The sequence below is a fragment of the Brassica napus genome, chromosome C7, assembly GCF_020379485.1.
Source record: "Brassica napus cultivar Da-Ae chromosome C7, Da-Ae, whole genome shotgun sequence".
NCBI classification, from domain to species: Eukaryota; Viridiplantae; Streptophyta; class Magnoliopsida; order Brassicales; family Brassicaceae; genus Brassica; species Brassica napus.
Window position 1 is genome coordinate 26,154,391 of NC_063450.1, and position 16,299 is coordinate 26,170,689.

Here is a 16,299-nt window from a genome sequence, read left to right on the forward strand (position 1 = left end):
GGGTTGCAGAAAAGCCAGCCAAACCTCTTGCTTCCTCAAGATGGGTGCACACTCAACACCAAAGTACTATGTCGCGCTGTACTAAGGTCAGAGATTTTCTGGCACCTGATGGGAAAGAATGGAACACAGAGCTGTTGAGACTTGTGCTGACCGAGGAGTCATGAGGAAGATCAAATATATAAGACCTGGAGGCCCAAATACTAGAGATGCATACTACTGGGACTACAGCTTCCGGCACTTACACGGTGAAATCTAGCTATTGGGTTGTTGCAAACCTAATGAAAGATGAGATTCAGATGGAAGTCTCCCAGCCAAGTCTGGATGCTTTGTTCCAAGCGCTTTAGAAGATGAACACTTCCCCAAAGGTAAAGCACATCTTGTGGAGATGCTTAAATGATTGCTTGCCTGTTGGAGAGACAATGAGATATATGCATCTAGGACGAGACAGTCAGCCATGTACTCTTCCAATGTCCGTACGCGCACGCCTGATTTGGGCTCTATCACCGATCCCTGCGCCACCAGGAGGAGATTGGTCTCACTCTCTCTATGAAAACTTCTATAGAATCTTATGCTTGAGTCTTTCTGATCATGATGACGAGAGGGTCAGATTTATGTGACCGTGGATAATGAGGAGATTGTGGGAAAGCAGAAATGCTTTTTATCTTTATAGGAGAAGACTATGATGGTCCTATGATGATTTCTAAGGCCCAAGAGGACATGGAAGAGTGGAATCGTAGGGATAATTTGGAGGAAGAGCCGAGGACTACAACCCCTGTGATGAGAACTGTTAAGAAATGGCAACCACCTATGCAACCGTGGCTGAAGTGTAACACTGACAGAGCTTGGGATCAAAACAAGGAGTACTGCATTGTAGGATGGGTACTGCGAGATCATCAGGGAAATGTGAAATGGATGGGTGCAAGAAGACTCTTGAAGTTGAGGAATCCTATTGAAGCTTAACTCATTTGCTTCCAGCCTTACAAGACAAGAATAGTAATCCTAGTATACTAGCTTATACACAGGACATTCACAATCTGCTCACAAAGATAGGAACTCATCAAGTGATCTTCAAGTGTCGACAAAGTAATGGAGTGGCGGACATGACAGCAAAAGAAGCAATCTCACTCAATCATGAAGGTCCTGTCTTGTACTCTAATATGCCGTCGTGGATTAAATTTCTTGTAGAGGTTGATTAACTTGCTGGGTAAAACTCTTTGATTAAATGCTAAGTTGAATGCTGAGCAAAAAAAAAGTATTAGAGAGTCAGATCTTTGGGCAGTCCCAAGAAACATTTGTATGGGGTCCCAAGAAACATTTGTATGGGGTCCCCACATTGTGGGGCCTCCAAATTCTTTTTTAAAAATCATTTATATAGATTCATAAATATTCAGATATTTGCATGTGAAATAATAAATACAAAATAATTTCCTTTGCTGTTATAATCTAACATAAATAAATTTTAAAATACAACTAAAATAAAATTTTCATTATATTTATACAGCTAAAGTAAAAAAAAATATATTTAATGTGATTAAAATTAAAATTTTGATTTGGCTTAAAGAAGATAAATATTTAAACTGATTTTAAAAGAAGTTTTAGTTTATTTCTGAAAATAAATTTAATATTTTTTAATTTTGAATAGGGCCCCAAGATTCTGAGGACCGGAAGTTATTTATTGCTAGACGATAATCCCAAGACCTTGTCCCCTTTCACGTAAAACCTATACATATGTTTATTAAGTGTACACCCTTAACTATGTATAGTATTATTATGGTTCAAGCGTACCTTAAATGCATCTTCGTCAGTACGGTCATCCCCAATGTAAACCGGTAAAACATCTTTAGACTCTGCTATCCCTATTTTATAATCTTACCAAAAACTGTCAAATTAACGGAACTAAGATTATCTTACCAAAAAGTATGAGTGATGAAATCAAAATTTATGAAAAAGTTACGGAAATTAATCTCACCAAATGAGTTAAGCAAGAATTTGAGAGCCTTTCCCCTGTTCCATTTAATGGAAGGTCGAAGTTCTAACACCTAGGAAGATTAGTCTAATCGTATCCGCTCACAGCGCGGATCCGTATCTAGTTAAATATTATACTTAATATTTATCATTAAAAATTAATTTGAACCGATTATTTAACATATCATAATTTTTTTTACATTACAAATTACAAGTTTTCTGATAAATTTTAACACATTTGGCCCATATCATAATTTTTTATAGACTTTTTAGATCCATTAATACACTTACCAATGAGAAAATTGGAATCAAGACTTCCATTGATAATTGATTCGTAAGGGGTTAATGATAGAAAACTATCATCAATTTTCAAGGATGAACTGGTCACTAATTAAGGAGCTGTCTATGATGGAAAACTTGTATTTGTGGCTCGTTGCTCTATACTTTCCAGTAGCTGGGGTTAAACCAAAATTCTCAATGAAACACCATTGACCAATCTGCATATGTTTCTTAGCACGCGGAGTGAAGATTCATTTACAGGTACAGTGAATCTTACAAAATTGTAGATTTGAACTAATCTCTCTATATATATATATATATAGTTAGAATATTCTGTTTCACTAATTTACAAAATTGATCATTTATATATGTATATATTCTATTTTTAATTTATACGATTCAAGAAGACCAAGTTAAAATGAAGTGAAACATACATGATTTTTGTGGTTTATATTTTAAACTCTTCTTCATATTGATTACTCAATGGAATGGTGCATTACACAAAACTCATGTAAATATATACGTTGTGACAATTTTTGGAATGATGAAAGTTTGACAAATATGAATTGAGTTGGTGTAGCAGGTGCAAAACGTGGTAAGTAAAGAGAAGCAAATTATAATGTTGGTTTAGTCTAAGGTATGTAGGGTGGATATAATGAATGTAATATAAATGTAATACAAAGGTTGATACTTGTATTGTTAAACTGATATAAAGATATAAATCGTGTATTCTTATTTTATTTGTAGACTATAGATAACCGAAGTACTATTTATTTGGAGGTCGGTTTAAATTAAGTGATGTCGATATATTTAAGGAACCAAACATGATCGTAATATTTTAAATGATACGATTATTAGATTCTAGAGAAGGTCCAAAAGTTAATTACAATATTAAACATTAGATAAAAACAGGATTCAAAATTAATATAGTAGATACAATACCTATCTAGAGCGCAATTTATCTTGGATAATTTAAAATAATACAAATATGTATGTTAATATTTAGTTATTTAATAATATTATGAACTACTATTTTCTTACTTTATTCAATAAAAACTATCAATATTATTAGTTTAATATGTTTATTAATTATTTTAAAAATCAAAATATCTTCATGTTATATTAAAGCCGCTATCTAATCATATAAAGTAAAATTAACAAAATATTATAAAAGATAAATATATTTATGGTTTTCGATAAAACCGAATAAATCAAAAACCGACAGTTTATAAACCGAACCAAACCAAAATATACATGGTGTTAATATGGTAGCTATTTTTGTATAAACAAAAAAAAGGGAAAAGTTGAACCTAAACCAAACCGACATCCTGATTATACACCCCTAGCTATTATCTTTAATTTTTAAAAAGATAAAATCAATTAACTACTGCATATTTAACACTTATTTATTATAAACTAACATTATGTACAACACATATTAAACACAAATTAATTATTTACATGTAAAAAGTATATTTTATATATATGTAAAAAAGTATATTATAGCCACATACTATATAACAAAAAATCAAAAACACATAAATATGAAATGTAAATAGGCAATCTCAATCATTATTAGGAAGATTAGTCTAAGCATATCCATGCACAACTGTGTGCGGGTCCGTATCTAGTTCATATCTTAAAATATTGAAAACATAATCTATGCGAAAATCGAAACCTCTCATTTCCTTGAATATATATAGCATTAACCTGTGAAAATGGAGTTTCCAGTTATGGTACTCTTGAAAGATTCTTGCTAAGGATGAATATCCTCCCCCATTTTTGTGGTAAGCTTCATTGGAAAAAATCAACACATTTTACTTTACTTAGATATACACATATATTTTACAAGGTTTAACAAAGGTGTAAAGAATAGAGAGTGATATTGAAATTTTAATGAACATGATCAAATAATATTTACCAGAAACATTTGGCATTTATCTAAGTTTTGCTCAGGAGCATGTCTAACATACTATGAACGTATCTTTTAAAATATAAAGTACATTTTTTAAGAAATAGTATAGTTTCTATAAGCATATCCAAATGACACCAAATTGGGTGTTAGAATTACCCAAATTTGGTGTTTTGATGTCATAATTGTTTTGTCATGTTCAACAATAACACCTAATTTTACACCAAAAGTAATATTACATATTATTTAATATTTTCAGGTTCAAATATTTTTTATATATTTTTATTTATAATTGATAAATAAATATTTTATCACATTTAGATTATAATTTATATTTTTATTATTTGTAAATGATAAATGATAATAGTCATTTAGTGATTTATTTTGTAAATAAAAGTAAAAATAAAAAAATTAAGTTTTTAATTATGTTAAAATAAATTAAAATACAAATAATACAATATATTTATTTTAATTACAAATTTGATAGTAACTAAAATATATTATTAAATGAAACATAATAAAATATGCATTTTAAAGATTTGATTTGATGAATAGTGTTACACCAAATTTTATGTAGAGTTAATAATGTTACACTAGATTTGGAATAATACTATTCATCACACCAAATATTAAAATAATATATTTTATTACTTTTTATTTAGTTATAAATCGATTAGTTTTATTAATTAGTTTTAACTTATAGTTAAAATGAATATATCATAATATATTGTATTTAATTTTATTTTCATATTACTAAAATATTAAAATAATATTGTATTTATATTTTTAATTAATAATATAATTAAATGAGCTATCAGTTACATCAAATTGTAACAAAATAAAAATAATTTTCATTTTAAATGTATAAAAATTTAATTTCATCTAATTTTAAATAAAATAAATAAAGTATAAAAATTAACTAAAAGAAAAATAACATATATAAATAAACAAAAAGATAAAATTACTGAATTTTATTAAATAAATATAAACTCATATTTGATAAATATAACTAATAAAATAAATAATTAATGTATTAAATTATCAAAATTAAAAAGTTAATAATACAAAATATTGTTTTGGTGTAGAATTTAGTGTAATGCTTGGAGATGGAAAATAAAGTTTAACACCAAATTTAGTGTAATTTCAGCACCAAATTGGTGTTGTAGTAGGAAATTCCCTAAAATCACCCAATGTGGATTATTAAGAGATTCTGGAAAAGCAGAAACGTGTTTAGAACATCTCCAATCCACTGCAAAAAAAAACTACAAAATGGAGTTAAAAATGTCGTCATGAACAAATAAAAAAGACAATACTCCATATAAAAACAAAAAATGCAGTAGGAGATGCTCTTATCTTCCAAAATAAAAACATTCCATGAAATACATTGCTACCAACAGAGCCGGCTAGATGCGAAAGAATGGTATGAGAATGCTAATCAACAGGATGATTACATAGAACGAGGCATTAATAACAGTGGAAGGCCTACTGTTACACATTGGAAGAAACCTCCGGAGCGATGGATAAAATATAATGTTGATGACAGTTTCACCGGTAATTAGGTAATAATCCGCGCATTGCGCGAAATGTGATTTTTATTTTCGTTATTTTAAATAAAAAGACATTAAATCTGTTTAATCTGGATATTGGTTCAGTTTTAAGTTTTTTTTTTTTAGTTTTTAATCTTCTAAAATATAACTATTATTTTAAATTAATATTCATTTTAGTTTATTCAGTTAAATGTTTGATTTTTTTCCGGTAAAAACCAAAAATTAATATTATTTGTTTATTTTCATGTTATGAATTTTAGATAGTCGTCATATCGAACCAATAGTTTCATTTTATAGTTTCTAAACAGATAATAGTTTAAGAAAAAGAAAAAAAAATTATTAAGACAAATCATTTCACTACAATTTGGTCGGTAGCGAAAGAAGCATTAAGAAAAAATATTTCAACTTTCAAAAAAATTAGATACTTCAGTTGTGGTGAATACTTAGTTACAAGGTGCTCACATCAAGGTGCACATATATGTGTATGTAAAAAGTATATAAAAATAGTTGACAAATATATAAAGATATTGTTAATTAATATTAAATAACATTTTTGTTCAAAATAATACATGAAAAATAAAATTAAAATTTAAAATAAAAAGGCCTTGACATTAGTCATTTTTACATATAAAGAAAATAAAATTGTATCCGAAAATAGGGGTGGACACAGATCGAATATCTGGGTATTTGGAAGCATTCGTGTCGATTCGATCTTTAGCCACCTAGATATTCGGTGACTCGGATATCCGAAATGTTTTAGAATTTTAAAGAATATCCGATTTGATTCGTAAATAAAATAAAATTTTTAAAATTATTAATTTTTTTAATAATAACATTTTATTACAAAAATAAAACATTATCTAAAATTTTAAATTCTAGTACTTAATATAATAAATTTAATTCATAAAAATATTGTAAAATTGATATAAAGTATAATATATATAACATATATATATATATATAATTGTTTACATATTTATATATATGCATATAACAGATCGAATTAGATATTTGTTCCTAAAAATATTGGTATTTGTGATTTGCTTTTTTTTTGGATATTGTATTTTAGTATTTGATTTATTTCGTAGAGTTACGGATATCCAGATTTTTTGGTTCAAATCAAAACGGATAACGAATCGAATCATAATTTATGAATATTTTGCTCAAACTTTATCCGTAAACAATAAAAATAATATATATATATATTGTTTGGCTTTTGATTCGTTATCTATTTTTATTTGAACCGAAAAATCCAGAGTTTTATTGGAACCATGTATGTGAGTTTTATATTAAAAAAAGCAAAATACGTAGTGTGAACACATTTATGAATATAGTGTGAACACGTTAGCATACTTATTATCAAATCATTGTGAAACTGCCATGTGTCTATTATAGTGTGAATACATTTATTACAGTGTTTCTCTTTTAATATATAAAGGATGCAGTGAGAAGAAGAGCAGGCTGGGTCGTATGTTATTATCAAGGTTTCTACCATGGTGGAGTCCAAGCGATTGGAAAGATAGTAAATAATGCTTTGGAGAGTAAAATGCAAGCCAACCTAATGGCAATACAACATGCGTGGAGTAGAGGATATAATAGAGTGTCTATAGAATCAGATTGTCAGGAGGCCATAGAGATTCTGAATTGAACACTACTCCACTTTGATGCCTATAAAATATAAATGGAAACATGAGATACAATGGTGGAAAGATTGTTTTGATCACTTGGAGTTTCAATGGATTAGCAGAGCAGGAAACAGAGTGGCAGACAAGCTAGTGAAACAACCAATTCAAGACAACAACTTTTTTATATTTCATTATTTTGTTCCAAGGTTTATATCTAATGGATCTTCACAATGATTTTGTCGTTCTAACGTAACATTAATAAAATCAAGTGTTCTAAGAAGTATACTTTCTTTTTAAATATAACATGAAAATAGATGATATGAAAATTTATAAAGAAAATAATATGTATATATATATATATATATACTATATATATATATCACAACATATCTAAATTATACAATTGACATTCACTTTACGAATTAATTATTGTATATTATCTCTCTCTTTTTTGTCAGCTATCCATTTGGTTAAACCAAGTCAGAGGAGTTGGTTTTCTGATGAGCACTTTCTATCTGATCGTGTCTGATATATATGAGAGAAAATAAAGCTTATAGTCATGGCCTCTTTTTATAGTTAGTCCGTTCGACATTTCTCGTTCCTTAAAATATGATGCAGGTCACGCTCTCGAAGTTATCCTACAGATTCTGAAAAATATCAAATTTCTTTAGTAAAAGCAGGCCAGTCCCATCGGACTTACGATCATATCCACTCTGGATAATATTGTATATTATCTAAAAAGCATAAGGTTTTCTTAGTCATTGTTCCTAAATTAAATTGAAATTTTAGCATTTGTTATTGTGTGAGAAATCATTTGATGTTATCGTGTGAGAAATACCAAAAAGAAGAAAACAAAATTAGTGTTGCATTTAGGAGATGAAGAAAATATATCAAATATATAAACTAACGTAAATAATTCTAGTGTTGCATTAATTTAGGATCCTCTGAAAATTTTACGTTAAATTTTTTTTACGTTCAAGTGAGATTTAGGATCTGAAGAAGTTTTATCCCTAAATTATTTTGAGAAAAATAAAGAAGTTGGTTGAGACATATGTTGGCCGTAGATAAAAAGGAGATGAAAGAAAAAAATCAATTTTTTTTTGGCAAAATGATTGCCACATGTATAGTTTTGATTCGCCAGGCGACTTGCGATTAGTATATAAGGAATGAGGGAAAGTGAGACATAAAAAAAAGTTTGATTGATTTTGATATTGCAGACTGATACTACACACTCATAGTTGGAGTAAACAAGAGGAGGTAGAGGAAAGTGAAGAAACAGCTTGAAGTTGCGGCTGATTTTTTGAAGATCCTTCAGATTTGATTAAAACAAGAAACATCTTATGTTACTCCTATCTATATTTCTCTCTATGGTTACGAAAACTGCTTGTAGATAACAATGGATATGTTACATATTTTCTAGAACTCCAACGATGTTTTGGCATTGTGAGTTGAGTGAAATTCTGATTTGATATACTAAGAGAGATGAAAGGCTTTATGGAATTCAAGAGAGAGAGAGAGAAAATTATTCTCTCGAGAGTCTCTCCTCCCCACCGTCAAAAACCCTAGAACCGCCGCCGGATTCCCCTACTTCTCGCGGTGGCTGGTAACGTTCCGTCTCCGGTCACCGTGGGACAACGATTTCGAGTTCTCGTTCCAGCCTCTAACCTTTGCGGTCCCTGCCTTTTCTCTTCTCCTTGTTCGGATGCTCTGGATTTTTCTTCGAGATCTAACAGAATCCGCAGGAGTCCTTGGCTTCTATGGAGCTCCGGCGAGAAGCGACGAGTTGTGGGTCTCTCTGGGGCCTTGATTTGACTTGGATACTCCGATTTTGCTCGGATCTGGGTCAGATTTGAGACCCGAGTCTCGCCGGGATTGTGCGTCGCGTAGCTGCCAACGCTGTCCTAGCCTCTCCGTCTCGCTCCAATCGCCTTCTTCCTCAGCTCGTTTCAAGGTTTGTTTAGAGCTTCTCTTCTCAGCTCAGATCTGAGTGACATGTGGTCTCGAGGCTTGCCACAGAGAACCTCTTTCTATAGGTCGAGAGCCAACCCCATGGCTTATTTCGGCGATCGTTGTAGCTTCCCTTCTCCCTGGTTGATGTCTAAAGGTTGGGTTTTGAGGACGACCCTCTCCGAAGGTGTCCTTGCCTGAATGTGGAGTTTTCGATCCCCTCTTTGCCCGCCTGTTGTTGTGGAGTTCTCAGTCAACTCTATATGTACTTCATGTTCCCTTATTGCATATCTCCGGTTGAAGCGTTTGTGTCTTCCCTTGATGGTTCTTGCCGCATATTGTGGTCGCGTGGCCGGTTTGAGGAGCTTGTTTGTACCGCCTACGTTTGACTGGAGCTTGCTCTTCATCTTCAGCGATGGACCGTCGGGTTTACACTTCCACTCTCTCCCGTGTTAGCTGAAGGCTAGTTTGATCGGCGTCCTCCTCCTGTGGTGCCCCGGAGCCGTTGCCAACCGCCTCCATTGCCAAGCGCCTCCGTTGAAGCCGCTTGGAGCCACCTTCCGGTGAGTGTTCGTCTGAACGGCCTACAGCTATTCTCTTGGTTCGGTGATCGAGAAGTGGTATGTTTGGGAAGTCATATGTTGTCTCTTGTCCTAGTTCACTTATTAAGTTCATGGCTTACCTTCATCGGATTGCTTTGATCTTAATCTTAGTTCTCAGAGGTTTTTTATTTTTTTTGCGGCCCTTAAAAGCAGAATGATTTTATAAGCAAATTCTGGTTCAATCACAATTGCAACCAAACCTTTATTCATTGCAATGATATTTACATTTTTAGCAAAAAAAAAAAAAAAGAGATAAATTTCAATCAAACTTGCATATTTCATTTATAAGAAACATTACACATTCTCCACCTAAATCACTCACAGCAACAACAAAAACAAACCTCAGCCAGTAAAAATCTTCAGTTTCAATAAACAAAATGATACACCTTAAGCGCGCAATGAGTAAAAACAGTTCTATTTCAAGAGCTTTCTGTACGTCACGGTCCCACTCTGATTCTAACGAACTAGCTTGACCGTTTTGTCCACGTAAGTATTAACATATTCGTTCTTTGTCATGATACCATTCGTTGAAAGATATATAATAAATGCTAAGGAAACTTGAATTTGTTATAACCTAAATTTTATTTTGCAACCCTTTCCGATCTTTTTTTTTCCATCTATTTTTATTATAATAAAAGGCCGAAGCCCAAAGAGCAAAAGCCAGTACAAACACATACCCCAGGGCCCAACACAACTTAACAGCCCAACCCAAAAAACCATACCGACACACGCGTCCAAATAACAGTAAAGATGGGCCACGTGTTGACACCTCAAACAACGAGGAACAAACACGCGTTACACAGGCCCCACATCACCACCGCCGAAAGAACAACGCCGGAGAACTGAACCGTGTTTCACCGGTCCACACCGGTAACAGATTACGACTCAAATCTTCATCTCCTTGGCTTCTGTCAACGGAGAGTGTCCATCGATAAAACTCGAGATCTCATCCGTAACACGAAACCACCACACCCATCGACTACAGATCCATCATCTACATCTCGAACACCTTCTTCGCCTAACTTGTGCTGACCAAAGTTGAAAAAAATAGTTCCTCTTACTATTTTTTTTCATTAAAATTGCTTGTGTTGCCAAGTCCAAAAGTCCAGCGATCAAACTTGATGATGCAATGCACGCTTTCCTTTGGTTGACAAATGAACTTTTCACACATGCCTTTATTGAAAAGGTCAAGAAAAGAATTCCACGCGCATGGACTGAAAACGATATATCACCTAAACTAAATATTTTGGCCATTATATGCTAAAGTTGCAAGTGTATGAATATCAATTAACACACTCCTATTACATCATACACATACACGTACATACACATGCGCAATCAGTGTTGGTGATTTTGGAAGTCATTATCATAGTACACATTATAATTATAGGTACTGGTGAACATCATTAATCAGTGAATCCTGACAAAACAGCCAAGTTTGATTTTTGTTTTGAAGAGGGTTTCTTGTAACGCAAGAAACATAAACCCACGTGTGGCAGCGACCTAATTAAAGCATGTTCATGCGTGTATCTTTAGACATAAAATCTTTTGTCCCTCGCGTTCCTAGCTAATCGGGAGTTAAGACAGTATAAGGAGAGGCTGATCGATATTGACCATCTCCTGCATAGCCAATATCAGTTGATTCTTATCGTCTTCTCTCTTTGATCCTTCCAACTTGAGAAGTTTTAAGTTCTTTAGTGTTCTTGCATGCTTGCTCTCATGTTCAGCATCAACAATAATGTCTTCTTTTGAACTATAAGTATTCAAATCGATCTTCAAAATAATAGAAGTTATTAGAATATAAACTCAAAAGGTCTAAACTAACGAATATTTTAGGTGCTTGACACTTACAGTAATGAAGATGCGCTCGATTGAAGGGCAAAGCTTGAGAAAAGAGATCAGGGAATTGATGTTTTCTTGTTTCATCGAGTTATCAATCCACCGCAATTCATGTAACTTGTAGAATTGAAATGATGTCCAAGAAGAGGATATGGACGGTTTGATTAGTTCCTATAAACAAAAATAGTAATATACAACTCTCAAAAGCATGTCCTAATATCGGAAAATTAATTATATGTGGTAAAATCCTTTTTTCTTTCACAAACTCAATAACAGAAGTGCATGATTAATATTTTTCTTTTTTAAAATGATACACACGTTTTAGAAAATATTATTTCAAAATATATATGTTTTAAGTTTTATATGTATTTTTATGAAGAAATAAATATAAATTGCAAACTTAAAAAATATATTTATATTTATTGAATTTTAATTATTTTAAAATTACGAGAAATAGCCAATTATAGACAATGATGTATATAGAATCAAAAACTAATATGTGTGAAACCTCCAATATATATATATATATCTTTAAAAACAATAGAGAGTTTGTTTTTTATTGTAAAATAAAAGATATAGAGATTGTCTTTGTTACCTCGAATATCCATCTGCAAAGTGTAAGAGATTGAGAGTTCTTGATGATCAGCAAGAGAGGACCGATGTCTAAAGCATTGTTGTAGTAGCTTGGGCCTTGTCTTACGTTGAAAATCGCATTGGTCAAGTTAAAATGTTCATGGATCTTGATCGAAGGTAGAAATCCTTGGTAATGAAGAGTTTTAAGCTTCGGTGTTCTAATATTGAGATATCTCATCTTCGGACAATCCGAGATAGACAAGTGAACAAGCTTAGTTGGTGAATCAATAGTGAGAGAAGTCAAACCCTTGCAACCACAAATCTTGAGGTTCTCAAGCCAAGAACAATCCAACACCATGGAGGAAACCACCTCGTGGGTTAACGAATCCACCGAGTCTAAACAAAGCGTCTTCACCATGAAACCGCTTGGCTCGACACGTCTCGGGATCTGATCTTTGATCTCAATTCGCCAGCAATAGCTCTCTTCATTCTTAGAACCGTTAGAGAAGAAGTTCATATGCATGACGTTATGAGGTCCGAGAATAGTTGACACGAAGGTTGACTTGTCGAAGTGTAACTCCATTTTTCTAGTGTTTTTAGACGGATCGTCTTCGTTGAAGTTGTGGATGAAGCTAGATAACGCGTGAGAGATCTCCTCGATGGAGCCGTTGTGGATGTGAGCGACGACTAAGGCTTGGCTCCAAACGGACCTACACCGTGTGGAGACGAAAGGGATTAGTCTCGTGGACTCGAAAGGGAGGAAGCTGATGATGTAGAGGAGGAGCTCTAGTGGTAAGCTCGAGAGGTTGTCTTGTTCGTGTTCGTCCATGGTGATTGTGTTGTGAATGATTTGAATGGTTTTGAAGAAAGTACTTTACGGTGCGTACGTTTTTTGGTTTATATAAAAAGAAAACATTGATTCTTCTGGTTTTTTTTATCATGCTCCTTTTGTTGTTAGAGACACTTCATTGATTTTTTTGGAACTAAATTACTATTATTATTTGCCCAGTTTGAGATTCGACCCGAATAATTTTCATGGTGAATAGTATATGATCCGTTCACTTTTGGTACTAGTCAGAAAGTAATTCAAAATCGGGTCAGTGTGGTAGCTAGTTTCACTTTGTAGGTAGTGTTTATTTAACTTTTATTTTAACTTTGTACATCCTAAGATGTCCTCATTATACGTATTTAAACATGTGTCTTGTTTACGAGTAACAGAAAAATAATTTTGTACATTCATGGTTGCGAGCCTATTTAAGTGGCACTTGGCCTGGTTTCACTCGGTGGGGGACAGCTATTTAGTTTCATGTTACAAGTATACTGTCTTTCATCGATTTGGTCTTCATTTCAATATTGGGCTTTGTTGACTTTTTATACTTCTGTATCTTACCCATTGAGCTAATGAATAATGTTGAAAACACGCACCGATGCACCACCCTGACGTGTGATATGATATCTATACAATTTTTGGCCGATTAATATTTTCTTATGATTGTTGTCAAAAAAAATATATTTTTCTTATGATTAGATGTTAAAAAATAATAATTTATGATTGATAATCCGCTAAAATTCAAATCTTAATGTATGCTTTAAGCTTGCAGTGAGCATTATCCACTAATTTAACAAATAAATATCAGATATATCTCGACCTTGTTCTAAACTACATTACATATTTTGACACAAAATTAATTTATCATCAAGATGTTTCTTTTCTACAGTCTATGGTATGTCCACACAAGTAAAAAGTCTCGCCACCTAACATTTTGAATTCGATTTATGTTTACCATGTCCACACAGGTAAGAAGTCACCACCTAACATTTGAATTTGATTTATGTTTACCATATAGTAATAGTTTGCACATTTTGGCGTTTTTAACTTTATCACAGTCTCTTTTATGTTATTATCAATGGTAATAATACTTGTTCCGCTATTTATTTTTGGAACCGATAACGTTTTTATTTTAGCTAACATTTTGTACTTATCTCCTTTTATAACAAGAAACTAGAATTCGGCTTCATTAGCATTAGTGTATAATAAATCAAAGAAATGAAGCCGGCTGCTTTGGTTAATTTAGTTCAACCTAAGCGAAATGTCCTTCCAATATTTGCAAATCTGTATTGAGGAGGTATGTTCCATGCATGGTTTTGATGGTACGATCGTTCCTATATTATACCGAAGTGATGGTGATATTTTATAAAAATCAATCAGCAAGTTCACCGAGTCGAATATTCATAAGGATAACATTAATTTAAATGTAAAGCAAATTTTTTCAAAGCGTAAAGCAATTATAATGAGTTAAAAAGACAACTATAATGATAATCACATTTACTTGATGAATTTATATATTTCAGTTAGACATCTTTTATCTATTTTTTTTTTTGAAAATAACATCTTTTATCTATGTTGTGTCTTAAATCTTCTTAATCTGCTTGAGGGTTTGAACGTGAACTATGCTCCAATATAGTTGATCAGTGATTACCCAACATACAAGTAAAGCCTGAAAAACCCATAATCTTGGTTTAATAAAATAATAGTAATCCGCGAGACATCGTTCAAAGGAGAGAACTATTTCGAACATCTTTTTTGTTTGTTTGTCACGAAACCTTTCGATCGACCATCTAAACCATAAAATAATAAGAGCGTAAATACCAAAATATGGTACACAAATAACTTTATTTTTTTGTTAACTTACACAGAGACTATTGTTTTTCGATTTCAGGAATGGAGTCGCTCCAATTTCAAAAACATGTTATGAGTTAGCTCATGGCTACCTCTCATTCCATCAAACATTGGCTGGACAATTAAAGGGTAGGGTAACTAGCAAAATGATGTACATACTACATCAAAGGAAGAGTAATGTTGCATCTATAGATACTTGTACATCCTAATCAAATCAGGATAATAATATATACATATACATGATTCAAGTTTCAAGTAACTGCACTCTAGGATTATCCAGATTTCCTGGGTGTATTATGCATAACAAGGATACTTTCAGTTGCTCTTGTCATGTTCGGTTGAAATCTCAAAAGGTAAATCCAGATTTGGCTGCAACATGTGATGCCATACATAAAATCGCTAAGAACAGGTTGTGCAAAAGCATGCTTGTTTTGTTATCAATAAGTTCTTGGCCAAGACTTCAATACGATCGAGTAATAAATGAACATAGAAACAAAATAAATATAAGTAGTTGACTAAGTCTTGTTCAAAGAAGATGACAAAAGGCAAAAGAAAACAAAGAGGAGATGATATGCGGAAACAAACACGACACTTATAAAAATGAACTTATCGTTCTTTCCTTTTTCCCGATAGTACTAGGGATTGGTTGATTTTCACTAAACTTGGCACCTAAGAGCACACTGGGAAACAGTAGGGATCTTCGTCATCAGAATTCACAAATTCTTCGAGATCCACTTGTTTAAAATACACATCCTCTTCAATGATGCAAGTTCTTTTAGCGACCAAGTATGTCTAAAGCGAAAACCACTGCGAGTTTCTTTTCCTCGTCAATGAAGAAACTTCCACCAATGAGAGGGATCATATTATTAACTGCTAAGAAGTACAGCTTGCTCCACGACACCGTATGTGGCTCAATCTTAGTCGTAACCCATATCTCCATCACATTTATATACTCGGACTGATATAAGGCTGCAAGCTTCTCTTATCTGTGGTAAGACCTTTTGGGCTCGATCCACTTGGTTTGCCCTAGATACGGGTTCCAAACCAATAGCCTCGTCTTGTCTTTGGTCGCGCATAACACCAAGTCGCAGTGAAACACTTTAGATATCTCGATTTTATTGAGCTTATCAATCGGTTTTATAGATATTGGACCAACAACTGAGAGTATTCTGTTGAACCTTTTAGTATCAGGAACGTTCTCGTTTTTCTAGATTTCATCTAAATATAAAAAATAAGAGCCTAAATCACAAAACTTGGTACACAAAGAACATTGTTTATTTATTTATTTCAAGAATGCTGTTGTTCCATTTCAAGAATATGTTATGATTTA

The 16,299-nt window shown here is 32.6% G+C and overlaps 2 protein-coding genes across 3 annotated transcripts; one reads left to right on the top strand and one right to left on the bottom strand.

The window, feature by feature from the left end:
- Window positions 1-206: 206 nt before the first annotated feature.
- Window positions 207-960, top strand: LOC106453344. The gene is made up of 2 exons (XM_013895602.1): window positions 207-315; window positions 671-960. The coding sequence occupies exons 1-2, from the start codon at window positions 207-209 to the stop codon at window positions 958-960; spliced, it is 399 nt and encodes a 132-aa protein (XP_013751056.1).
- A 9,006-nt stretch (window positions 961-9,966) lies between these two features.
- Window positions 9,967-14,114, bottom strand: LOC111213537 (F-box protein At2g39490). 2 transcript variants are annotated; one of them, XM_022715322.2, is made up of 3 exons: window positions 12,312-14,114; window positions 11,729-11,887; window positions 9,967-11,593 (listed from the first exon to the last, which is right to left on the bottom strand). In XM_022715322.2, the coding sequence occupies exons 1-3, from the start codon at window positions 13,116-13,118 to the stop codon at window positions 11,456-11,458; spliced, it is 1,104 nt and encodes a 367-aa protein (XP_022571043.1). In that variant the 5' UTR covers window positions 13,119-14,114; the 3' UTR covers window positions 9,967-11,455. The 2 variants fall into 2 exon arrangements, with proteins under 2 accessions (XP_022571043.1, XP_022571042.1); XM_022715321.2 differs by having other exon boundaries at window positions 9,971-11,650; window positions 12,312-14,110.
- Between the last annotated feature and the right edge of the window lie 2,185 nt (window positions 14,115-16,299).